The 26,076-nt window shown below is 41.6% G+C and overlaps 1 protein-coding gene across 4 annotated transcripts in view; it reads left to right on the top strand.

The window, feature by feature from the left end:
- The first annotated feature begins 23,654 nt into the window (after positions 1 to 23,654).
- Positions 23,655 to 26,076, top strand: part of DOCK9 (dedicator of cytokinesis 9) — a 112,986-nt gene continuing 110,564 nt past the window's right edge. For 3 of the 4 annotated variants that reach the window (XM_038159689.1, XM_038159646.1, XM_038159618.1), the window contains exon 1: positions 23,655 to 23,912. In XM_038159689.1, the coding sequence (XP_038015617.1) occupies positions 23,799 to 23,912 (114 nt within the window). In that variant the 5' untranslated portion in view covers positions 23,655 to 23,798. The remainder of the gene's footprint in view (positions 23,913 to 26,076) is intronic. The other variant, XM_038159717.1, reaches the window with a different exon arrangement.

Genomic DNA, 26,076 nt, shown 5'->3' with positions numbered 1-26,076 from the left:
GGTCCGAGAGGAAGGCCGGGTGGAATGTGCGGAATTAGCACAGGGTGGAGCAAGAGACAGGAGAAAAAACCAGAGGCGCACTTGGGGTTACGCAATTCGGCAGGTCTCAACCCCTGACACAGGCGGAGGAGGAATCCATAAAAAGCTCTGAGGAGGAGAAGTGGTAGGGGGATTGACAGGAAAGGTAACACCGATAGCACGGAGCCCACGGTCTGCGCAGGGTGGCATGATGACTTAAAAAAGAGAAAGAAAAGATGAAAAAGAAAACAAGATAAAGAAAAATAATAAAAGCGGTGTTATTGAATTATGTTGAAGAACTCTGGTTGCTTTGTATGTGGTATCCACGGTGTCTCCTCCTTTCCTGTGAGTTCATGTAACAAAAGGGTTTTCTGAGCTGCACTAACTAGGGTGTTCTCTATTCTGAGTAACTTCATATTCCACACGAGGTACAAAAGAAATGCATAAAGTGTCTTTCCTGTGTAAAATGCAAATATTATAGGACCTTGTGAGTGTGGGTGTCGGCAACACCCAGCAAAACCCTGCAAATAATGCGCAGGTAAGTAACTTTTCTTGGAGAGTACTTGCCAATAAATGTTTTATGTACATGCACACAGAACTACAGTACACACAATCCATAATCTGTGAGCTAAATTAATGAGGTGCTGGGAGGCTGCTAAAGAGATCAGGGTACTGCTCCAGCAAAAAACCCTACAGTTTAAAGAGTAATTTTGTCTACTGCCGGTACTTCTGTCATAGAAAATGCTTAATGAAAACCTGGGCTGATCAGTGACTGTGTCATTGTAATGGCACATGCTGAAAAGCCCCATCAGCAGCTTCAGCCTATGAGAATGAACCCTTCCCTGATAGGAGCAGAAAATGGGACAAGATCTCATGGTGGTATGTTAGAAAAAAATCCTAATAAAATTTGAAACTCATTTTTATAGACTTTGAACTGAAATTTGATGACTCACTGGTGTTTGAGTGATTACTACTAGCACTCTTAAGGAAGTTTCAGAGTTCTTTGCAAGTAAGAGGCGAATACTTTCTAAATCCAGGGAGCATGAAACTTGGCTTCTCCCTTCTCTGAAAGAAGCTTTATTGGAAGAAGGAAGAAAACCAGTAAGTGGATCACTTAATTCAAGTGACATTGTGCAACCAGCTATGGTAAGAATGTGGGGTGGGGCCTGAGAAACACTATTGACGTGGAAAATTAGAAAAGGTGTGTGTCTTTCATCACAAACTAGATTTCTTCATTTTGTCTTGCTGATATAGTAACAACAAAGATGATCTTCTCAGACATAGCCGTAATTAAAAAGACATTGGCCTGGATTCAAGATAAGACTGTTTCAGACTTTGAGAACAGAACTGAGATCCAAAGGGGTAGTAGATTAGTCACTGCAGAATTAAGAACTTCAAGGATATAATTAGAGTGTGGAGAAAAAAAAATCCTATGGACTTTCACAGTGAGTAGAGGTAAAGGTGGAATATTTTCTCTTTTCTGGGTTGTCACTATTAAGAGGTAAGCTGAACTCATGACAAAAAACCAGGCAACGTTGCCAAAATCCAGGTGCTAATATCTTGGCTAAACCACAGCAATGTGGTCCCTCTGTCAGCACCCCAGCTGGCTTTCCCACAGATCTGAGGAATGAATGAGAATTGAATAGATTTACAAATAATAATTTAACCAAGCAAGAAAAAAAAAAAAAAAGTAAGCATGTTTGAAAGGAACTCTAGATTTTGGCCTATTTGAGAAGATGATTAAACAACAGATGTTCCTGTCTCCTGCAAAGCTTTATTGACCAATAACCCTGCCCCCTTAAATCATAGTGTACAAATGAATGTCTTGGTTTTTATTCACAGTATGATAACAAAATGGGGTAGTCTGGCTGATAAATCACTTCTAGGCCTAAGAATCTTTGCCAACAGCTTTCATAATAATCAAACTGCCTTCAGACCCAACAGGGATTATTTAATCTCTTTCCTGCTGTGACAGTTCTCATAATTTGACTAATTGGTTCTGCATATTTCCACTGCCCAAACATGAGGGAGCAGGCTGCTAATATGGCTCTGTCACAGTTTCTTTGCACAGATACCTGGTCTTTCAATCAGCCATGCTGCTCTACGGCAACAGGGAGCCCTCATTAAATTGTGTGGGCTCAGAAGAATGAAAATGGAGATATGACCTCAGATGCTTATACTACTTTAGACACACATAAATTTATGGGGCCGGATGGGATCCACCCAAGGGCACCAAGGGATTTGGTGGAACTTGTCACCAAATCATTTTCCATCATTTACCAGCAGCCCTGGCTCACTGGAGAGGTCCTGGTTGACTGGAAGTCAGCAGATGGGATGCCTAATTACTAAATGTAACACCCATCTACAAGAAGGGCTGGAAGGAGGATCTGGGGACCTACAGGCCTGACCTCAGTGCTGGGGAAGGTCATGGAACAGTTCATCCTGAGTGCCATCATGGGCTATTACATAATTAAAATTACTGTTCTCCCTTGCTCCCCTGCAGCAGGTTGTTACAATCTCTCTGGTGATGGCTGCCAGCACCACAGCACAGCTGGCAGAAGAAACATGCAGGTTGGCTATTAGGGAAATTTTCTCCACAGAAAGGGTTGTCAAGCATTGGAACAGGTTACCGAGGGAAGTGGTTGAGTCACCATCCCTGGAGGCATTTAAAAGATGGGTAGATGTGGCATTTAGGGACATGGTTTAGTGGTGGACTTGGCAGTGCTGGGTTAATGATTGGCCTCAAGAGCTTTTCTTCAAACTGAACCATTCTATGATTCTATGATTCCATGATTCTATGATTCTGTGACTTAAGTGCCAGGGGCCAAATGCCTCATCCACTCTTCTCCTATGTCAAGTGACTTTTTTTCAAGACTTCCTGTGTGGAAACTCTTGTGCAATAGCTATGAGACATAATTAGAGTTTAATTATTATTTAATATCTGCCCTCTGCATAGACTTTCCTATTTTACAAGAAAAGCTGTGTTGAGGTTTAGCATAATCTAACACAGAATAACCTTTGCACACAAAACACCAGCAAGAGACTCAGTACTATCACTTGGTGCACAGCATCTTTCTAGTACTTGTTGTTTCAGGCTTTTCCTTCATGTAAACACATTTAAAGAATTTTTCATTACTTGTGCTCACCAACCAAGAAGATGCTGGGAACAAGGCAGTGGTGGTAAAGAGGCTGCTCTCCAGCCCAAGTTTACAAGTAGAAATCAAATGTGGGGCCAAAGTGCTCCCTCACCCAGTCCACCATGACCTCCATCAATACCACCTCCAAGAGAAGCATCACCCTGCACAGGAGTCAGACATTGTGGTGCTGTCCTGCTCAGCTATTTCATGTCTTACACCACATGATCCATGAATATAGTACTCAGATGGGATTATTTCTGCATTCTGGGTCAACATCTCGGATGGTTATACGAGAATTTCTCCATGTCTGTTGGCCCCATGACGAGGTTATGTGCTGATTGTACCCACTTCCTTTTCAATTTTGGCTGTCCCTTGTGTAGACAAGTACTCAAAAATTATGCAAAGGTAAAGGTTTGATTCTCCTCTCATGTTAATGTGATTTTAGATTTTGTTTTGATACATGTGTGCATGTATATATATATATATATATATATATATATATATATATATATATATATATATATATTTTTTTTTTTTTTTTTTTTTATATACATGCACACACGTATGCATATATTTTGCTCATCACAGCTTACAGCCCAGAAGCACAGAAATATTTGTTTGGAGGACATGTATGAACAAGCTGGTAGCAGCATGTGTTTCAGTACCTGCCTTTGCCATTCTACCTCAGTACTGCAGGCCCTGCAAAATGGAAAAGCAGCCCAGATGTATTAGAGCATCCCTTTATTATGAGATTTAGTACCTTCTGTGATCTTCTTTTATGTGAAATCCAGATATTTTCAGAGAATTCCTGCTTTTATGTTTCCAAAGGAAAGGCTTTTGAGGCCTTGACATTGCAAAGAAAGATCTGAAAAATGTGATCAAGTTTGGCCCAGAGATTCAGAAAGAAAACACCAAAGCTAATAAAAGGCACTTTATTATCTCTGGAGACTTACTCATGTGTTTTGGAAAATGTAATTAGCAGTATTTTGTAGGGTCACCTCCACCCTACTTCACCTATGCAAACAATTGCACCAAAAATAATAATTATAAAGCATTACTACTCTTATTTTGTAAAAGTAGCAATGCTCTCTCACTCAGATGAGCTATGCAAAGGATAGAGCAATGATTCTGGTTTTTTCTCTTGACATTCTTGGGCAAACTGCTAGTGATGTTAAAACACAAGCTAACTGATACAGCTCTTCTTTGGGGAGATCAGAAGGAGTCAGAAGCAGCAGACCAGAGAATTATTATTTTAAGAAATGAATTGTGGCTGTGTACATTAAAAACAGCCTATTATGCACAAACTCTGTGCTCAGACTTTATGTTCACTTCTCTAGGTATTTTGGGCAATATCATCGAGCCATTGTCTTGGTGTGCACAGCTCACATCCTGCTTTCTGTGTGCCCCTTCTTAAATGGAGACAGAGAGGCAAGAACTCTTCAGAAACAATGAAGGTGCCCATAGGGGCTGTTCACTTAAGAGTTGAACTCAAGGATCCTTCTGGATCCTTTCCACCTCAGAATATTCTATAATTCTTTCTGTGATTCTGTGAAGCAATTCAGTTTAGATAAAATGTCAAAAGGATGAGGTACTTTTAAAACAAACCCACCAGCCTCACAGGACAAAATACTGCATGATTGGAACAGAGAGCAGAATTGTTCAATGACATGGGAAATGAAACAATACAACAAATCTAATGAAATTGGCCAGCAGTTTCTTTAATGTGTAGGCAAGATTGCTTTCAAAACAGCCACTCTCTCCCCACCTGTCATAATGAATTTCAGAGTTGAAAGTCTCATATATTTAATGTAGATCATTAGATGGATTTAAAAAAATCTAGCTGCATCCATTCATTGCCTTGAACCAAAATCACTTTATTGCAGTTGAGGATTTGCCCTCTCCCTCCTCCAAAACTGAGAAAAGATATAGCTTCCTCTTATCACTTTATACAAAAACCATCTCACTTACAAAATGTGTGAGTTTTTAAACTGTGTTAAAGTTCATTTTGTTTAGGCATGCAAATCTCTTTCATGAACACAAACAACATGTGCAGCTATAATTTTCCTTGCAACTAATTCACCCTCAGAATTGTGGGTGATTAAGTGTCTTTACCACATTTGATTGGCAGAGAAATAATCACTTTCAAATATATTGTAATTGGGCTTTGGTTTGGTTTTTTTTTTTTGTTTTTGGTTTTTTTTGTTGTTGTTGTTGTTTTGTTTTCTTCTTTTTTTGTTTTGTTTGGGGTTTTTTTTGTTTTGTTTTGGTTTGGGTTTTTTTGTCTAGCCTTGTTAAAAGCTTAGTTACCTCTCTTGGAACTGACTTCATGAACACACTAACTAAATACTTCTCCGAGTTGTTTTGTTACACACAGCTAATTAATGCAGTGAAGTACAATTGAGTTAAGTAGGAGAATCACAGCTCATAAATAAAGATAAGAAAATTATAAGAGGTATGACTGATATGTGTGTAATTACCTGCTTGGGAGGCAGCCTGATCTGGAAGAACCTGAAGAGATTTGGGAGGCAGGAAATCCTGTCTCATCATCCTCATTCCACGCACGAGTCATTCCATGACTTGTGCTGCCACAGGCAAGTTGCCCTGCCTCTCCTTCCCCGCATGGTTGTCACTCAGTGACAGTCACGTAAAGTTTTATTAATAAAATAGACAAAGCAGCTGAAAGCCTCAAAGTGCGATTTTCATATTTGTGAATATTAGAATCATAGAATAGTTCGAGTTGGAAGTGACCTTAAAGATCATCAAGTTCCAATCCCCTGACAAGAGCAGGGATACCTTCTGCTAGACCAGGTTGCTCGGAGTCCCATCCAGTCTGACCTTGAATTCTCCCTGGAATGGGGTATCCATAATGTCTCTGGGCAACCTGTTCCAGTGCCTCGCCAGCCTCAGAAAGAAGAATTTCATTTTCAAATCTAATCTAAATCTACCCTCCTCCTCCAGTTTAAAGCCATTCAACTTTGTCCTATAACTACAGGCCCTTGTAAGAAGTCCCTCTCCAGCTCTCTTGTACCCCCTTTTAGGGACTGGAAGGCCCCCCAGAGGTCACCCCAGAGCCTTTTGTACTCCAGGCTGAGCAGCCCCAACTCTCTCTCAGCCTGTCTTCATAGAAGAGATGCTCCAGCCATTTGATTACATTTGTAGTACTCCTCTGTACTTGCTCCAACACCCTTACCTTGGGGACCCAGAGCTGGATGCAGCATTCAGCTGGGATCTGACCAGAGCAGAGGGGCAGAATCCCCTCCCTTGCCCTGCTGGCCATGCTGCTTTTGATGCAGCCCAGGATATGGTTGGCCTTCTGGGCTACAAGCACACATTGCCCATGTTGAGATTCTCATTCATCAGCGTCCCCAAGTCCTTCTCCAGGCTGCTCCATATTAAAGAATCCACTCCAAATGTTCCTTCACTGTTCTCCATATCTCATCCAGAAGTGAGGAAACAGAAACTCATAACCTCCAGTGACTTGAATGTCAAACAATTCTGACTTTTGTTACTCTAATGAATCATGAAGCAGATTGCAAGAAAGGAATATTGATGGTAAGGTGCATGATCCTGAAGAGAGTGTTGCCAAAGACCTGTCAATAGCACAGAATCAAGATCTTACATGTCTTCCAACCATGAACAAGAAATCAGTGTCAATCCTCAAAAAAAGAGATTCATGTCTCAGTTATTCTCAACTAATAACCAATAAAACTGATTTCATAATGCTATGTTACTCCATAATTTTACTCAAAAGCAATGTTTATTTTTAAGGGTCAGTGCCTGTTTTGTAACATTTCACTCCTACAATAAACAGAGGAAACAAAATCTGAAGATGGGGAAATCCGAGAGGAAGTAAAGTGGAGGTTGAGTCAACACTGTAACCTTGCAGTCAAAGAGTAGGTGTAAAATCCTGAAATGCACACAGCTGCTCCAATGAGCTCTGCTGATCCCAATCCACGTGCATTTCAACAGATGAGGGAGATTCCAGACATTTTTGCAGCGTGCCTCACTATTCAGGCCTTGCTGGAACATCTGTGTTTCCCATGTTAAAAGCAACTACCAAGTTGTAATACTGTTAATATTGTCTAATTTAGTAACACTTAAAGTCTGATAACATCACATCTCTAACCTATTAGGGTTTAGTACGGACCTGGTGAGAGGATTCCTGCATGAGCTCCTTCCACGAGTCAGTGCACAGGTTTTAGGCCGCAGAAGGAAGAGAAAAACCTTTCTGGGTTCCTCACAGCACAATCTGCAAATTATTTCTCTTTTCAGTTATTTAATTCAGGGAAGACTTCTGCTTCCACTCAATCTAATTTATTTGGCTTCTGTAAGTCACCTTGCATACGTGCCAGGCTATGGCGCAGTGGCTTCTCTTGCTGCTATAACTCTGTAACATCCATTCACAAAGTCTTGAATTTCCTGTTGGGGTGGATAACTGCACCTTTAGGAGGCTGGGAAACGAATAGGTTTACCTCTTTCATAGTTTTCTGTTCTGAGTCATCACTGAGCAAACAAACACTGTAGTGAAGAGAAGAAACCAAGAAAATGTCTGAGCAGGACAGAGAAGCTGCATATTGGTCCCTAAATGCTGAAAATGTCAGGAAATGTAGAGGATAAGCAGGGACATTTTTGACCTCCATCTGAGAGAAGAAATCAGAGAGGTATTTGTAAAAAAGTCAGGTTAATGAGAGGTATTTTACCTTTCTTGTTACAAATTTATCTCACACGGGTACTTGAAAGATAATGACTGTAACACTATTACAGCTGCAGCAAAATGGAAACCAGCCAGGTCCTGGCTTTGTTTCTGGCAAGAGCTGAAGCACTTTGTACCTTTGATACTGTTCCATGAAACCAGGGGGATGAATCATGAAAGGGAATTACAGAATGTAAAAATGCAGGAGTTAAGCATTTAAAGAACCCTCTTTTCATCAGGAGGTAGGTAAAGAGGGTAAAAGACAGGATAAGGTTGGCTGATCTCAGGCTGACTGTTTTGAACAGTTGACTCAAACAAAACAAGGTTATTTGGATCAGGAACATAAGACTGGAAAGCTGGAAGACTTGGGTTAGATGCTAACAAAACAACTAGAATTTGTGAACAGATGAAATTACCTAGCCCAGCTGGAGCATACAAGAGGAAGGACAAGAGCCTTCCACAGATGCCAGACATGGAGATTTCAGAGCTCTCCAACAGAAAAACCAAGAACCAGGAAGACAAACATGGATCAAATTTCAAATCCTTTGGGGGGAAAAAAATTAAGGAGCCATACACATTGTAACAAACAACACGAGCCAACACAATATCTGGCATCAGGAGGGTGGCGTAAGATCTGCCCAGGATTACATCACTCAGCAAGAGCTTGCCAGCAGTAGCAGGTTGCTCTCAGCAAGCTCTGAGGGATGACAGCAGCCCTGCTGGCTCACAGGAATGCTTTGTGCTGTACAGCATGCCAGGGGAATGAATGAGTGAGCAAAGCAAGGGAGGAAAGAAAGAAGCATTGTTTGAAGAACAAATGGGATATTTGCACTCAGGTGTGTGAGCCAGCGTGATACCAAAGGCCACTGCTACTCGGGAACATCTCCAGCAGTAAAAGGCTGACAAGGGAAAAAAATCTGCTCGCATCCTGGCTAGCTGGGCATCACTAAGAGGGATGCACTACCTTGAGGAGAGTGGCCTGGCAGAGACTCAGCCAGGACTACAGGATGGTAGTAGCAAATCCAAGTGCCTCTCCCTGCAACAAGGACTGCAATACTGAAAGGCCTTAAGCTGGAGACTAGTAGTGTGTCTGTTGATTTTTGCTGTTCACTCTCTCTCTAGGTGCATTGGGAGCCTGGCTACTTGAACAGAAATGTTCAGTAACATTGGTAAGACTGACCACAGAGTCCTGGAGGGAATTTACCTACTTGCTGCTGATGGCTTTGCAGGCATCTGCAAAGCTGGGGGTGGGCAAGAGGGCTGGCATCCAGGGACTGACTCCAAAATTGGAAAACCACAGGATTACTTCTGGCAAGAGGGAAATGCATAAAATACCTGCCACGAGAAAGGTGCTTTTATCAAGGCTGGAGAGACTGCTGTAATGGTGGTGGGCCCAAGCCCTCAGTGATACTACTCAGCCAGGGAGGGCTAGGATTGCTGCAGACTTCACAGGATCTCTGACAGTGCTCTGTGCAAGATGTGGCATTTCCTGTATTTCATAGCAGCTGGCAACTCTTGGGGACTGTCAGTATGCAGCTTCTGCACCTAAGTGGATAAAGTGCACAAGTCATACCTGCAATTCAGCCAACTGTGTGTTGTGCTCTGTGTATCTGACCTGTGCAGGCCCTGTGGCCTTGCAGCCATCCAGACTGGCTCTGCATCCCAAGGCACTCAGTTGGCCAGGCTCAGTCTTCATTCACGCTGTAGACAATCCACACATCCCACAAGGCAGAGTGGATAAACATGGCCTTTGTGAGTCACCGTGCATCCCAAGAATGAAATCTGTGGAGACCTTTTCAAAGACTCACAGTTATTGCAAGAAAAGCAAAATAACACTTTTGGATTTTTTTTCTGACCTCATCTGGTTGTGGATGTGCCCAGCCCTGGCTTCTGTCCAATGTTGCCTAAAACAAAACTATTTGTCCCATGAAGCCCTGTCTAAACTCATGCTATCACAAGTATGACAGCAAACATTTACATTCATTTCTTTGACCTAACCTTGGACTCTGTTGTATCAACTGCTGACAGAGTCAAGGACCTGACACCTGTCTGGAGGTGGCCTTTCTCACTTTTTTTTTCTTTTCTATTTTTACTATTTTAGTCACCTGCTAATACCAGAGCTGCTAACCAAAGCAGATGAGATTGTCTCAGCTGTCACTGGGATGGAAGTGGCATTGTAAATAACAGGATCCAGACCACATAGCACTTTAGAGATCCAATTGCAACAAGCCAATACACAAGTAGTGACAAATAGGAAGCCATTGCACCTTTCAAGCATCAAAGCAGAGCTTTCGCAAGGACTATCACCATTGTCAGCTGTTTCATTCATACCTCTGAATACCATCCTACATGGAGTGTGCTGCAACAGCTCCTTCCCAAAGCTGCGTGTTCAGCTTTAATGAGAAAAGGAAATAGGTAGGCAGAAATAAAGTAATTGAACTGCCACAGTTATGGCAACCCTAAGAGCAGCTGAATCAATGAGAAGGGAAAACGTGTATTGAGGGTAATGAAGACTTTCAAAAGGAAGAATGTCACTGAGAAGGGCAAGGTTAGAAAAGCATCATTAAAGCTAGATATAAGGGTATAAGCAAAGGCTTGGTCAGCCTGAAAGGAATTATCTTCACAGAATTAAGCATATATTTAATTTGACTTCTAAACCAGCTTACACTTAACCAGTTTTCCAGTACAAATAGTAGCTGTTCTTATCACAGCACATATCCCCTGAAATTTTGTGTCAGTGTCCACTGTTTGCCAACCAACCAGAAAACAGAAAACAGTTCTTTTAACAAAATCATTGTGCTTTTGATACCTAGAGAAATTAAATAGAATATGCATTTTGCATATCTTTCTGTATTTATCAGTGACTGATGACAACAGCACATCATCTGTTGGTAAGAGAGTGTTTGAACAGCTAATTTATTTTATATTTGGACATAACATGTTAACTCAAGTCTGGTTCTGCTAGCAATTCTAATACCCAAACTTTGCAGTTTTTTAGGATTCTTACCATATTTTCCAACAAAAAATTTCATTTCAAGGGGGCTTTTCAGAGGTGCTTTTTATGGCAAGTGAAACTGGCAATACTCTTAAGATAGACTTTAACAGTAACCAAATCACTGATTTTGCTAGATGTCAGTGAACATTATATGACCTTTCATTAATTTATGTAATAGCTTCCAGTTTATTTTTCCATGTTATGTTAAAAACTTGTAAATTGAAATGCTGTAAAGTTTTTTTATGTATTAGAATCAGAACTGGCTCTGAGTAAAGTCATTCTTTGACACTTCTGTTAAAAGCTTATTGACAACAAACTGTATTATATGAAGTCCTGTTTCATTTTACCAGTCAAATAATTGAAGTACACATAAAATACTTTAGACCCTAGTGTTATTAAACTGTAGAAAATATGTCAACAATCCACAGAATTCTATTAATTCAAATACTAGCTTGGGTAACTTTTCTACCCCCTTCCTTTTTAAAAGTGTATGTAATCCAGACTTGATCTAAGGACTCCCAAAGATTGCATGGCAAGGGTGTGATGTTCATGTGTATTTCTGAATATAAAACAGGAGAAAGTTTATTCCATTGTGCATCTCCAAATGAAAAGTACAGAAAAAACCAATTTGAAGTGCCAAAGGAAATTACTACACAGGAGGAGTTCAGATCACAATCCTAAGTTTGTTTTGTAAGGAGCACGGGTTACATGCACTGTCCTGACTTCATTGACACACCTTTATCAAGAAGAGGAGCTACGCTGTGACTTTAAAATTAATTTTGATTGTACGGTGTGAGCACACCCCATCAGTATCCCTGCCGAGGTTTCAGTTTCACACTTTTGTCCTCCTCAGGCTACAGCTTGGGAGGGGATCTCACATAGGAGAGTGGAGGGAAGTTAGGTATCTAAAAGATGGATGTCCATATCTATACCACCAGTTGCATTTGTCTTCCTTTAGCACTGATGGTCAGAAAGGGACACCTGCAGAGAGCAGCTCATCTCCCTCTAAGGCAGACAGCTGAAGCAGATCCAACAAAGGGCCCTCTGAGGACGCTTGTTGCTGACCTTTATCTACATGGTGGAGTTTAGGCAACTATTTAGGTGGTGAATTGTACGTACCCCAACTTCAATGTCTGTGTTGTTTTGAAAACATAACCAAACCATCTAATCTGCTTAGGCCTTCACCCCATGGAAGTCACATGCAAAGCCTGTGGTGGGATCTCAAGGTCATTGGAAATTTGCAGCTTCCTCAAGAATGCAGATGTAGCTCTCCAGATGTACACTCTCTCTCAGCTTAAACCCAAACAAGCTGACACCCCTTCTAGCATACCCCTGGCTATTGCCATAGCCAAGATGGTCTCTGACTGTGCTGCTCTCAGGGTACTGCTCTCAGGGCAAGACAAGGGCATTCTGCCAACTCTTTGCCACCTGAAAACAGTTTAATGATAATAAAAATCACAGCTATAACAGGCTTTGTTCATTTGCATGAAGACAAGTCGCCTAGGCCGTGGTAGAAGCCATGTCTGACGTTGAGATTTTGCAGTATCCAGCCACCACACTAGCTTCTCCTTAACATTTTTTTACCAGTACACTGTGTCTGGCACAACCCAGTGCCTCTTCCATGGGGTGCTGCACACCTAACTGACTTTTCCACACTGTAGAGTTTACACTGGCATTGCCATACCTGAAACTCAGTGGAAAGGCTACTGGAGAGCTGTCTGGGAATGACACGCTGTGGTGGCAGCTGGGGGCTGTGTATTCCGGGGGGTAAGGATGTTGTGGGGCTGCCCTGGAGTGATGCCCACATCCCACTAGGTTTCATTAGCTCCTCTGGCTGCTGGAACAAAATACTCTCCTGTGTGGAAAGGCACAGCCTGTTTTCTAGGACATTCAGTCTGCTCTTTAAATCAAAGTTATTCACTCTTTCCAGTCTAAGCCAATAAAGAGTTGTGGACAAGGGAAGAGTTAATTTTCAAAGCAGAGATGACACAGGGCACTAGTACTATAACCATTTACCTTGATTCACTGGAGCTTTATAATACCCATTGTGATGTGGTATTATTAAAAAATTGACTAAATTCAGATTTCAAGTTCATTTTAACAGCAAGTAAAATGTTTGGCTTGCAAAACTTGCCTTTCTGTAGGCTGAATGTGCTTCCGCGCTAGCAGCTTCCAGGAAACTCTTAGGTTACAATTACAAGAAGTTAAAACTGCAGCAGCAGGATTGTTAACTGGAAGTCAGAATTTCCTTTACACCATTCCTCTTATGCTTAGTCCTGAGGCTAGTTTAAATACTTTGTTTCTTTTCCTTTTCTGTTACATTGTTTTGGTATGTTTGCTACTTGGTTATTGTTTTGTTTTCTCTACCTGATCCTAACCTCAAACTGTTCTTTGGTCTGTTTCTTTTGCTTTATGCTGGATTACGTACGTAAAGCAGCATTTTCCAACAATCCTTTCAGGTTATGGCACCTTCTCTTTTAAATTTATTATGAACGTGTTCAATTCTTGAAACAGGTAAAAAGCATTTTGTACTCCTCTCCAGGTTTCCCAATTACATGGCCAGCAATACAAAAAAAGAATGTAAGCAGGAAAGACAGTGATAAGAACAACAAAAATAGCATTTTTTTTCAGGGGAATGAAACTAAAATACATTTCATAAACTAAAGGAAGAGAAGAAAAGAAGATAATGGAGGGATTCAATTGAAAGATACAGGGATTTTTCTTAAAACAGTATTTTAGACAATTAAAAATTATGAGTGGAGATAACTAGAGCATAATAAAAATCTAAAGAAAGTGAGGCATGATTTAATAAGTCTCCCAAACATGGAATCTAGGGATGATGCTTCAGGACAGATGGCATCCCAAACAGATCTGTGCTCTGCAAACTCACATGACCCCTTTTCTTTAAATTAAGATGCAAGGAGATGACCCTGAGAAAGTAAGAAAGTGAGAAAGTGAGAAAGGGCAGAGCTGGAATGCTGACTGAGCCACAGGGACAGAGGACAGTTTGATCCTCTCAGTCTGCTATTTGAACATAGATCTGAAAGATGATAAGGGCTGAAGACACTGTCCAACACATTAGGGGTTTTTCTGAAAATAAATGCAAAGCTTGTTGAAAGCAGGAGTATTTTTATTTAGTGGAATTTTACTTGCTATTATAGGATTGAGCAGCAATGCTGAGAAATGGAAACATAATTTGTGTCAGAACAAACACAAGACTTTATCTTTGCTTACTTATTGTATTTGTAAAATATAAAAATAGCATATTTGTTTATATGGTTGCTTGCATCACAAATGTGAGTTCTACAGACAATTTATCACTGCTGCAGCCCCTGGAACGTGCCAGTAAATCTGTGGCCCTGTGTCTCCTTACAGCTGCTTTTGTATTTGGAATATAAGCCATGTTAACTCCTGAAGGATTTACCAGTTTAGAGGACAGCTGCAAAGTGTTTAGAAGAGAACCTAAGGACAACATGGCCCCAAAATAAATCTGGGTTTGGCTGCTCCATCTTCTGACACGTGAGACTTCTCTACAGAGAAAAACACTTCTGATGGAGGAGACAGAGCCTTCCAGGGATCTCCAGCAATTACTTCCCACTCTACACCACAGGCTTTGAAGGCTTTTTTTCTGTGAATTTCTCTTGTCTAACAAAAGAAAACAACATAGTATATTGGTGGATGAATGGATGGAATATGCATTATTAAAAAGCAGCCAAAACATTCCAGCAGATGCACATTTTTCCGGGAGTTAAAAAAAAAAAACCCAAAACAACCAAAACCAAACCCAAACAAAAATGTATTACTCATATTGCTTAATAGGCTTCTGGAAGGCTCTTAGGTTTTATGGTTGCTACAGATACTACTACACATAACAAGACAGCTGTAGCTTTCAAACAGATAATTTGAACCAAATCACTTTGTTGACAACTAATTTTGAACACACATGCAATTAAAATTAAATTCAAGGCCTGTTTGGTAGTTCTTGAGGGACAGAGAAGTAACATCTAAGTGATGTGAATCCAATATAGCAAGCAAGATCAGTTTTAAATGTAAATTACTCTTCTGTTTGTTTGTTTGCTTGCTTTTTTTGAAACAACTCAAGTACATATGAAACGGTACATCAGGAAAATCTAAGAAATCAAACCTAAAATGACCTTTTCCCTTTGTCCTTTTAAAGGAAGGCTGACACATGTTCATGAGCTTCCATTCATCATGTTTCATAGGAAAACAGGACACACTGGAATCCGATTCATTCACCCACAGGGATCCTCCTCCAAGACCAATGTGCCTAACAACTAAACAAATTTCAGCTGTCCTTCTAAGAAATCTGATTTTTATCCTAAGTCATATTGATCACTAGTCACATTTGAAAGGTTTCAAATAAGGATTTGAATTATTATTTTGATTAGGAGATGTTGCTCTTAGGTAGTATTGCACCAGGTTATAAATTCAGTCTGTCATATAGTACAGGATTGATTATGAAGTATTTAACTTCCTTAGTATTTATATTTCTTAGAAAGATGTCTGACTTTTCACCTTCTGTTCGGTACTAGTCATGAAAATTCCAGCATTCCATTTTACAATTTTCTTATTTACACCACATCCACAAATTCATTCTTGCAGCTGTTCCTCATGTGATTATTTCTAGTAGTGTCATTGTGGTTCCTCATGTGAATAAGACTTATTGTTGTGGTATACCATCATTGACTACAAATATGCAAAAATTATAAAGGAACAGGAAACTTTCAAACCCTTTAAATATTTTCTTTTGGTTTTGCATATGTACTGTTTTTCAGGTTTGCTTGCCTTTTTTTTTGTTTTGTTTTGTTTAATTTTGTTTTAAGATTGGCCTGCAGCTATTTAAAAGTTGCTTTAAAAAGTTTAAAAACTGATTCCACAGGGTTACTTTACGTAAGCTAACCACAGCAAGCAGTTTTAAAATCTGCCAAACCAAACCCTTAGCCAATAGAAAATAGCAATTGTGCAGTTGCTTTTAATAGCTGTATGTTGTATTAAAATATAAATCTTTACAATAAAATATTCTGTAATAATTTTATTTTATGACAGTGTACTGCCTTTGTGACACTTGTGACAGTGTTTCTTATTGTGACTATGTTTATTGTAGATGACAGCCAGAAGAGTTGGCAAGGAAGAAAGCACAGGAACCAAATCCTACCATTTTAGAGTATATATTTATGCTAGAGAAACAAGCTCCTAAATACACTACTTGAACAGATGCTGGACAAGCTTGAAATATACAGAAAAAAACCCAAACAAACCCAAGTGTTTTCTTTTTCTTGTGAACAACATATAGTGAAAGCTGTTCCCTGGTGCCAGCAGGGATCTCTGCTGCATCAGTTCCTCTGCCATGGAGGTAAGAACTGTGAGCTTTAGGAGTCACCTATAGTGTTAACAATCACTGCTCAGTTGCTTTGCTGAATACAGATCACGTCCTATTATTTATTTCTCAGATCATGTGTTGGAACTGTATCTAAACTGACCTTGAAACAAGGAACACTTATCCAAATTCCTTGAGTAGGAAGAAGTTACCTACTCAGAATGGAAGAAATGTGAGCTATGACAAACTCAGGGAATGAGCAGGCAAGTCAATAACGGAGGATCTGTGCTCACACAGACTACTTTGAATTACAGTGTCTGCAGGAGGCCTTGCCAGTACATTTATGTGTTAAGAGGTTACCAGCCATCTCCTCTATGCTGCTCTGAGTTTAAAGTGGGTGGGGAATCACAAATATTAACACTGCCAGAAAGACATTACTGATTTGTGTAGTAAGGGATGTAGTCTCATAATAATATATACTGCACATGAACACCGATGAAGTGCCAGAATTATTCTGCAGTTTTAGTGGAAACATCTTTGACAACATCAAAGAAAGACTGATTACAGATAAGAAATCCGGGAATCAGCATATGGTCTGGCTTAGCTGGAAATCTCCATCCCCACTGAGAAGAGAAATCCTCTTCTAAAGGTTTCAACAATCCTTATGCTGATGATAAAAGGAAGATGTATCCCATGGTAGGCTCTTAAGCAGCTTCTGGTGGTCATGGCATGACATGAAGCATCTCTTAAAAGTACACAGCAACCCTAAACAGCAGTTCACAGAAAACTGTGAAGGTAAATAAACATTTTAAATTGTAAAAGTTAAACTCTAAATAATTTAAAAATATGAGTTTATTGGTACAAAACATGATGCATCTATTTTAACTTTCATTAAATGTAGGCTTTTTTAACTTGGTCCAACAAAAACTATCTGAACTGTGCTTAGACAAACCAAAATAAACTAGAACAAAATCAGAGCAGCCACTCAGAATTCCTGCATCAATTTTCTATCAGGTTTAAAATCACACAGTTGTCGTCCTCCATTGGATATAGAAGAAAATTATGTGGAACTCAGTTCATATTGCATGACTAACTCCCCAAAATATGTCAGCAATACTCATGGGTAGAGTCTCACAAGTAAAGCTGAAGAAGGAATACTATGCCAGAAACCTGAATGAAACTGATTGACTGATAAACTGAAAGGAGTGTCATAATTGTCTTAGGAGTCAGTAGGAAAGACAGAAAGTGAATTATTTTGTATCCTTGTGAACTTGCATAGGAATATATTTTCATAGAACTATGGCTACCCTGGTTGGAGTTCAGCCAGGTCATGGGAGGTAACATCACCTCTGCTTTTAAGAAAAAAAGAAGGTACATTTATGCTGTGCATCAGTGCAGAGAAAGATTTTGTTTGCTTATATTACTTCTGTAATACCTCTGCTGAATATGAGAAATAAAATTGGAAAAATGAGCTTTTAAAATGATACATGAATGGGTAGAAAGATCAGATCATGTAATATTTACTTGGTCCTTCCTCAAGTTTCTATTGGCAGGGTTACAAGAACTAAGCCTAAAACACAGAGTTACACTGAAATTAATTACATCATTCTGCAAAGCAGGCAATGGATGTAGTCTTATGAACAGTAACATGCTGGAAATCATGGAAAATATTCCACTAAATGGTCCTTCCTTTCACCTCATAACATAGCCAGATTTCCAGGTAGAGAATAAGCTAAACTAATTTTTGCATTTCTATTTATGAGCAGCAGAAACATGTATGTGCTCTTTTTTACTAATATAATTGAAGGAAACAACCTCAAAGCAATTTATGGTATATCTCCTCAGTGGAAATGCATATGTATTCTACCTTACACTAACCAGCTGTTTTCAGGTATTTGCATTTAGGATGAACTTTGGAGACTTAGGGACACCATCTGATATTAAAAAAAAAAAAAAAGGTGTTATATTAAAAAGGCATACTATGGATTTCATGGCGGAGAAGAGACCAGTGTTGTACAATCCAAGTAACTTTTAAATGCTTGTACCTTTCTGTACATAAACTTTGGCATGCTCTTATGTTCCACTGGGGGCGGTGGGGAAGAACTAAATGCTGCTATTCAGAAATATCTGTGTGGACTGCTTGTAGAATATTTGGAAGGGTAGATTAGCTGTATCTGGGACAAAGTCAGTCTTAGCCAGATGCAGCAAAAACACTCCATTATTCCTTACAGGCTTTGGGAGAATTTTAAAAAGGAGCTCAAATGAATTGAGCACATTCCAGCACATCACTGAATGGGTTAGTATGTTTGAAGATGCTAAAAATTCTACCTCGCAGTACTGTTTTAATTTAACTTTTACAGGTATAGAAAACTAGTAACTAATTTTAAATTACTGATAAAATGCTATCAAAATGTAGCTTTTTATGTTGCTGCCTTTCAGACCACCCCTCAAAAAAAAAACCCCAAAAAAACCAGAAAACCCTCTATATCTTCTCTGGATTTTAACATCCATTTTTAAGTTGTTTATTATTTGAAAAACCTCCAGACTGCCTGCTTAGCTAATATTTAGTGAGTACACCCTTGCTTCCTCTGATCTTTCTGATCTTTTAGCATCTACTCTGGCCATATCATAGAATAAGCTGAGTTGGAAGGGACCCACAAGGATCATAGTCCAACTGCTGGCCCTGCACAGGACACCCCAAGAATCACACCATGTACCTGAGAGCATTCCTGCACAGGACACCCCAAGAATCACACCATGTACCTGAGAGCATTCCTGCACAGGACACCCCAAGAATCACACCATGTACCTGACAGCATTCCTGCACAGGACACCCCAAGAATCACACCATGTACCTGACAGCATTCCTGCACAGGACACCCCAAGAATCACACCATGTACCTGAGAGCATTCCTGCACAGGACACCCCAAGAATCACACCATGTACCTGAGAGCATTCCTGCACAGGACACCCCAAGAGTCACACCATGTACCTGAGAGCATTTTCCAAACGCTTCTTGAGCTCTGTCAGGCTGGTGCTGTGACCAGTTCCCTGGGGAACCTGTTCTAGTGCCCAACCACCCTCTGGGTGAAGAACCTTTCCTGATATCCAACCCAAACCTCACTGACTCAGCTTCATGCTGTTTTCTCAAGTCCTGTCACTGGTCACAAGAGTGAAGAGATTGGTACTTTCGGTGACCTTGAGCTCCAATGGAAAGGACTTTCAGGCCAGAAAGGTTATGATCATTGTGACTTCCGCAGCAACAAAAGCCAAGAAATTTTATAATGTGAGCTTTGCTTTGAGTCCATAACTTGAGGGATGACTTAGATCACAGGATTTAGAAAAGCCATTGAATCTGAATTTAGAAATTGGGAAATAGAGCTTGGTGGGTCCTTAGGGATAATACCAAATAACTCCTCTTGAGGCTAAAAGAGAAGGATGTTACTCTACATGAGTATAATTTCACCTGCCATTTATTGGTTCTCACTGTCATCTTAGCTGACAGATTAAAGGGACTTTTAATATTTGAAATTCTCTTATAAATCCTAGCACATTATGATCAAGGTTTTGTATAAGCTAGACAGATGCTTCTTCATTCCCTCATGACAAGGCAGATTTTCCTGGCTTTTCCAGTTTGTCAATCATTTGTGTTAAAACGCAATACCACTATTTCAGTAAAAGTTTGATGAATGCCATATATAACATCATCATTACTACTTCTTAATATTCCTTCACTTTTGAATCCAAAGTTTGTACCATAAGCACGAATCTTTTTGAGTTGTTCATAACCACACTATAACACCTCTGTAATTTGACTTTTAAATATTCTTTGTGTTTGGATGCCTTTCTTTCCTATAAATATTTATGTCTGCATCTATTTTTTTTCTCAGATAAAGCTATGTTGCAAGTTTTGTATTAACATATTTTGGAATAGAATATTAGCATTCAATAGAATATACCTTAATGTCTTCATAGAAACTCATAATTATACAGTGACCCTTGCCAGGTAAAATATTAATCCCATTAAGCAACAGGCCTCAATTTCAGCAAATCATGTTGATATTAGAAACTTGATAATTCTTTAATTCCTACATGTGGTTCTTAATTTTGACTTTCAAGAGTTTGCCAATAAGTCTCATCATGTTATTTTAGCTCCACTTCTAATGGACACTAAATCAGTTTATCTTCTTCATTTTTGGAAAAAAACACAGGTCAATTATTACCATGAATGATTTAGAATCCCATAAAATTCTGCGTCATGACTTAGTTGTTCTTGAAAGTTTAAATGTTCTAAGCTTTACCGGTACTCTTTAGCATCCTTACAAAGTACTTGAGTAAAACATTTTGTAAAAAGGTTTTTGTAAAACGTTGAGTAAAACATTTGCAATTACATCCATGAAGTATTATTGCATTATCCAGGTTTCTATTAAAAAACAAATGCTTTTATGCATTGGCATTGTTACTGAAAGCTGTGTATTTCAAAGTAGCAGGGAAACCATGCCATTGTCTGGATTTTTTTCTTTCTTGATCCTGATGTTTTAAAAAAATTATTCCCCTTGCTCTTTAGGCAATGATCCAAGACTTTTCATTCCTATATTTAGCTACTATTAGTCATTCTCATTGTTTCACAACTGTAATTTACCTTTCTGTTTATCAGCTTTCATATTTTCCTTCTGTTTTATACACAGAATTGTCACTTTCTTTTTCTTTCTTTAACTGAATGTGCTTAGCTGAAAAGAAACTCTGATGATTGTCATAACCTAATTTTTTGGGCATCCTGTATGGTTTTCTTAAGTAAACTATCCTTTACCATTTTTCCTACATATTTCTACCTATACAGTTGTCATTCTGAGTTTTTTTCAGACTTGGAAAACTGTCTTTTTTTCCAGGAAAATGCATAATATACATGAGAATTATTTATAGATAACAAACTAAGTTAAATTATGCAAACATAGTTAAATTATGCCATTTTACATTCAAGCAATGGTTAAAATCTCTAGATTAAATTGTTTAATATTGGTCAGAACTGTCAGAATTCAAAGCACCTGAGAGCTCTGAACATAACAAATTATTTAATTTTAGAAAATAATAATGTATTATTTATAAAAAATCTAGGGCATGTTTACTTGTGGAGGTTGGAAATCAAGACAAATCCTAGACACTGAGGTACAAAAATTAAAAAGATAATCGTAAGATAACTCATCCCAGCTAAATCTTTACATAACTGCTCATCCAGTTCTGTATTCAGATAATCTCTCACCAGTACGCAATTTTCTGATTTATCAGCCTAAACACTCACTCATAAACACATCAGGTTTTGGACTTGTGAAAACAGAAACTCTAGTGATCTTTACTAAGCCTGGCAAGTCACACTCTCTGCACATTATGTCTTTCTTAAGGTATAAACTAGTTTGAACACTCAAGTTGTGACAGACATCCTACTAAAAATATCCCAGCTCGTGCATTTCAATAAATGAGCCTTTGATGCAGGTCTGCAGAGTATCTGTAGGAAAGATCCTTCAAGGACAAAAACTCTGTGTAAGATACAAATTTCTGCATTTGAACATTTTTTATCCTTTCTGAAGGAATTACCTCAATTACTTGGAATCTTATTAGTTACAGATGTATCTGTGAAGCAGCCAAAAAAGCAGGCCCTTTATGCGGCAGTGTGTGCATCCTCAGACACAAACACTTTGTGCTATTTTTTTTCCACCTGAAACCCCCCCTTACCCCTTGTCCACAGCCCTCAGTCCCTCCCTGCCTCCTTCAGTAGTAAGCTGTATATTCAGTGCAGAGAAGTGTTGTCAGTTTATATAAAAAGGTGCTTAAGAAGATAAAGGTGCACAAGCTCTAATGCTCTCAAATGCTTCAGGCATTTAAATGTGTCTAATGCCTGCATACCTTCCAGCAGCGCTGCCAGCCAGGCTCTCAGCAGGCATTTGTGGTAATTAAGAATGCTAGAGGCATCCACACTTCTACAGAACCACAGAATGAAATTCTTAGGGGTGGAAAGGACTTCAGGAGATTATCTAATCCAACCCCCCTGCCAAGGTAGGGTCACCTGGAGCAGGTGACCTCCCTGGGCAGCCTGTTCCAGTGGTCTGCCACCCTCAATGGAGAGAAGTTCTCCCTCATCTTGAGGTGGAAATTCTTGTGTCTAGGCCATTGCTCCTCATCCTGACACTGGGCACCGTGAGGTGTCTGGCACTACCCTTTTGACACCTGCATTTGAGACATTTATATGCATTAATGCAATTTACATGCAGTCTTCTCCTCTCTAAACCAAACAGGCCAAGCCCCCTCATTCTCTCCTCCTAAGAAATGCTCCAGAGCCCTCATCACCTTTGCGGTCCTTACTCAAATAAGGACATGTGCAACTTTACCTACAAATAGATACTATTTGTGAGGGCAAAAACAGTAAAAAGGAAAGCCTCAGAGAGAAAACTGAATGCATGAGCAGCACACATGCTCATACCACACTGTGGGCGCTGCAGCTCCAGCACCCATTTCCCAAGGCTTTGGACTCTTCCACTTATACAGCACCATGTGCACGGGTGTCTACACGTACAGAATCATGAAATGGACAAGCTTGGAAGGGACCACAGTGGGATGTCTGGTCCAATCCCCCTGCTCAAGCAGGGTCATCCCCAAGCACAGGGCTGTGTCCAGGTGGTCCTTGAATCTCCAGTGAACGAGAATCTTTAGTCTCTCTGGGCAACCTTTTCCAGGGCTCAGTCACTTGCACAGTAAAGAAATTGTTCCTTATATTCAAGTGGAATTTCTTGTGCATGAGTCTCTGCCCGTTGCCTCCTGTCCTGCTGCTCCGAGCAGCAGCCTGCCTCCATCCTCTTGGCACCCTCCTTTCAATACTGACAGACGTTGATGAGGTCTCAGTCTTCTCTTCTCGAGGCTGAGCAGGCCCAGCTCCCTCAGCTTGTTCTCACACGAGAGATGCTCCGGTCCCTCATCATCTTTGTTCCCCGCCGCTGGATGCGCTCCAGGACTCCCTTGCACTGCACTGGGCACAGCGCTCCAGATGCGGCTTCACCAGGGCTGAGCAGAGGGGCAGGAAGGCTCCCTCCCCCGGGCAGGTACAGCCGGGAGCAGCGGCGGCCGCTGCCGGGGCAGAGCGCGGGCGGCAGAGCCCGGCAGAGCCCGGCCGAGGCACCGCGCCGGAGCCGCCACTGCCGCCACTCCTGCCGGGGCGGGGCCGCTCGCCAGGCGCCGACTTCCGGCTCGGCCGGCCCCGCCCCGCCGCAGCCCCGGGTCCGCGCCGGGCCAATGAGGGCGCGGAGCCGCAGCCGGGCAGGTAACCCGGCGGCCAATCAGGAGGGCGCTGCGGGAACAGGTGGGCACGGCCAGGCGCCGCCCCCCGCCCCGCTGGCGGCCGCGCCAATCGGGGCAGGGAGGGAAGCGGGGAGGGAGGGGCTGCGGAGGGAGGGGCTGCCCGCGGCGCCCGGCGGGGCTGCGCTCCCTGCCCGCCCTGCCCGCCCCCCGACGGCAGCCCCGGCTGTCCCGCTGCCCGTCCGACCGTCCGTCCGTCCGTGCGGCGGCCGCGCCGGGAGGGCTGCGGCGGCCCCGCGCCGAGGGAGGGAGGGAGCGCGGAGGCAGCAGCCATGGCACTCGTGGCTCCGGAGACTCGGAAGTTCACGCGGGCGCTGAGCAAGCCCGGCACGGCGGCCGAGCTGCGGCAGAGCGTCTCCGAGGTGGTGCGCGGCTCCGTGCTCCTGGTGAGTGCGGCGGCGGCCCAGGCGGGGCTCCGGCCCGGGGCCTCGCGGGGCTGCGGCGGCGGCCCCGGGGAGCGGGCGGGCCCTTTGATCCCCGCCGGGCTGTCACGGCGCGGGCTGTGATCCCTCGCGGGCGTGCGGCTGCTCGGCTGCCCGGGCGGCTGCTGCGGCGGGCCGAGGTGCGGTGCCGCCGCAGGCGGGGCGGGCGCTCCCGGCCGCGGGGGGAGCGCGCCCGCCCTGGGATGCGGCTCCCGGCGGGCACGGCCGGGCGCTCCCGCCCGCTCCCCGCAAACTTCACCTGTGGAGCGGGCAGCGGCGCCCGGCCTGACGGGACGCGGTCGCTTTCGCGTGTGTCGGAATAGCCGCGCGAAAGAGATTTTTCATCTCGCCGCTCTCTACTCTCTTTACAACTAAGATGCAGTTTTTCGTTGTGTCGTGCGGAATGGAAGGTGAGCGCTGGCGAGTGTAGCAGCAATGTTTGGTGTGTTGTTTATCCCGGCTGTCCTGTGCCCTGCTCGCACATGGTTGCTGCTCTCTCCTGTGCGCGGTTGGGCGCGTTCATTTAATTTAAACTGCTGAAAGTAAATTTGTGTAAATAGTTGTCTAAACCAGGTGTTTGGTTTAAAGAAGGCTGAGAGGGGATCTCATCTGTGCATATAAATATCTCAAAGGCAGGTGTCGAGAGGATGGTGCCAAACTCTTTTCAGTGGTGCCCAGTAAAAGGACAAGGAACAATGGCCATAAACACAAGAATTTCCACCTCAAGATGAGGGAGAGCTTCTTTCCATTGAGGATGGCAGACCACTGGAACAGGCTTCCCAGGGAGGTCATGGAGTTTCCCTCTCTGGAGACATTTGAAACCCACCTGGATGTGTTCCTGTGTATCCTGCTACAGGTGACCCTGCCTTGGCAGGGGGGTTGGATTAGATGATCTCCAGAAGTTCTTTCCAACCCTAAGAATTTAATTCTGTCAGATGCTGTACTGAGGCAGCAGGTGATGACATCTTAAACAGCCTCAGTAAGACTTTCCAGGGTTTCTCTCCTGGGACTCTTATTCATGGTATGCATTTGTTTTCTTTGTGGTTTTGTTATCTCCAAGGGGAATGTTTCAGTAAGCATTTAACTCTGTGTAAGTGAAGAAGTTTTGGTGCTGGGATTCCTGATAGTGGAAGCTGATCTGTCCTTTGTTCTTTGCTCTTGCTAAGTATGATCTTGTCTTTTTTTTAAACCTCCTGTTGGGACAGTGTCTTGTCATAGGTGTGTGTTTTGAGAGTAACAAATGCTGTAGCTGTGACTGAAAGATAAATACCTTCTTTTTTTCTTTTTTTTTTAAGACAATGGCTCTAAAATTAAATTGCTCTTTACTTATCTATGCATCACAGAATTTATAAAATATGCAGAGTTTGGAGTCTTCCTGGATACTGACAGCTTTCCACAAGGTGCTAGCACATTTACATGGAGTGAACATCCAAATATGTTAACACTTCTCCAGGGACCAAGTTCATTTTTGAAACTGTGGAAAAAGAGTATATGTGTTTTAAAATACTTTTAGTTTTTGGGAAGCACAAAGGAGATTTAGGTATTTGCATGACATAAATGTTGGTTTTTTTGCAGTAGTCTGCAACCCTGGCATTCCCTCCTCTGCTTTTGGAAGGTTTTTCCTTAGTTCACCCATGACTAGTGTCAGTGAGTTGGAAAATATTTGTGTGCATCTTTAATTAATTTGAGTTGACCACCTGGATTAATTAAATTATTAAGTACGTAATAGGGTGATGGGCACTAATATCCCAGGTGTTTTTATGCTGTCACAACAGCATATTCTGCAGAATTTTATGGAGATTAAAGAATTGATGGTGCGGAGTGATAAACTGTCTTGATCTTATCCTGGGTAAGCTCTTCATCAGCATTTTAGAGAGCAAAAAGAGTGACTAAACATTCATGGTGACTTAACATTCATGTCAGGTTTTTGATCCTTTTATGTTAGCTTGATGCATGAATCTGAATCCCCATCTCCCTCTCATACAGTCTTGTGCTGAAGTTCACCTTCCTGTTTCAGCTGTATTTTAGCCAGGCTGCTATGCCTCTCTTACCATAAGTGCTGTTCTTTTTATCACTGAACTCCGATGTTCTTGTGCACACACCGTTTAAATAATGAAATAAAAGGGTG

This window comes from Motacilla alba, chromosome 1 (genome assembly GCF_015832195.1).
Source record: "Motacilla alba alba isolate MOTALB_02 chromosome 1, Motacilla_alba_V1.0_pri, whole genome shotgun sequence".
Classification (NCBI taxonomy): Eukaryota; Metazoa; Chordata; class Aves; order Passeriformes; family Motacillidae; genus Motacilla; species Motacilla alba.
This window is presented reverse-complemented; position numbering and strand designations above follow the sequence as displayed.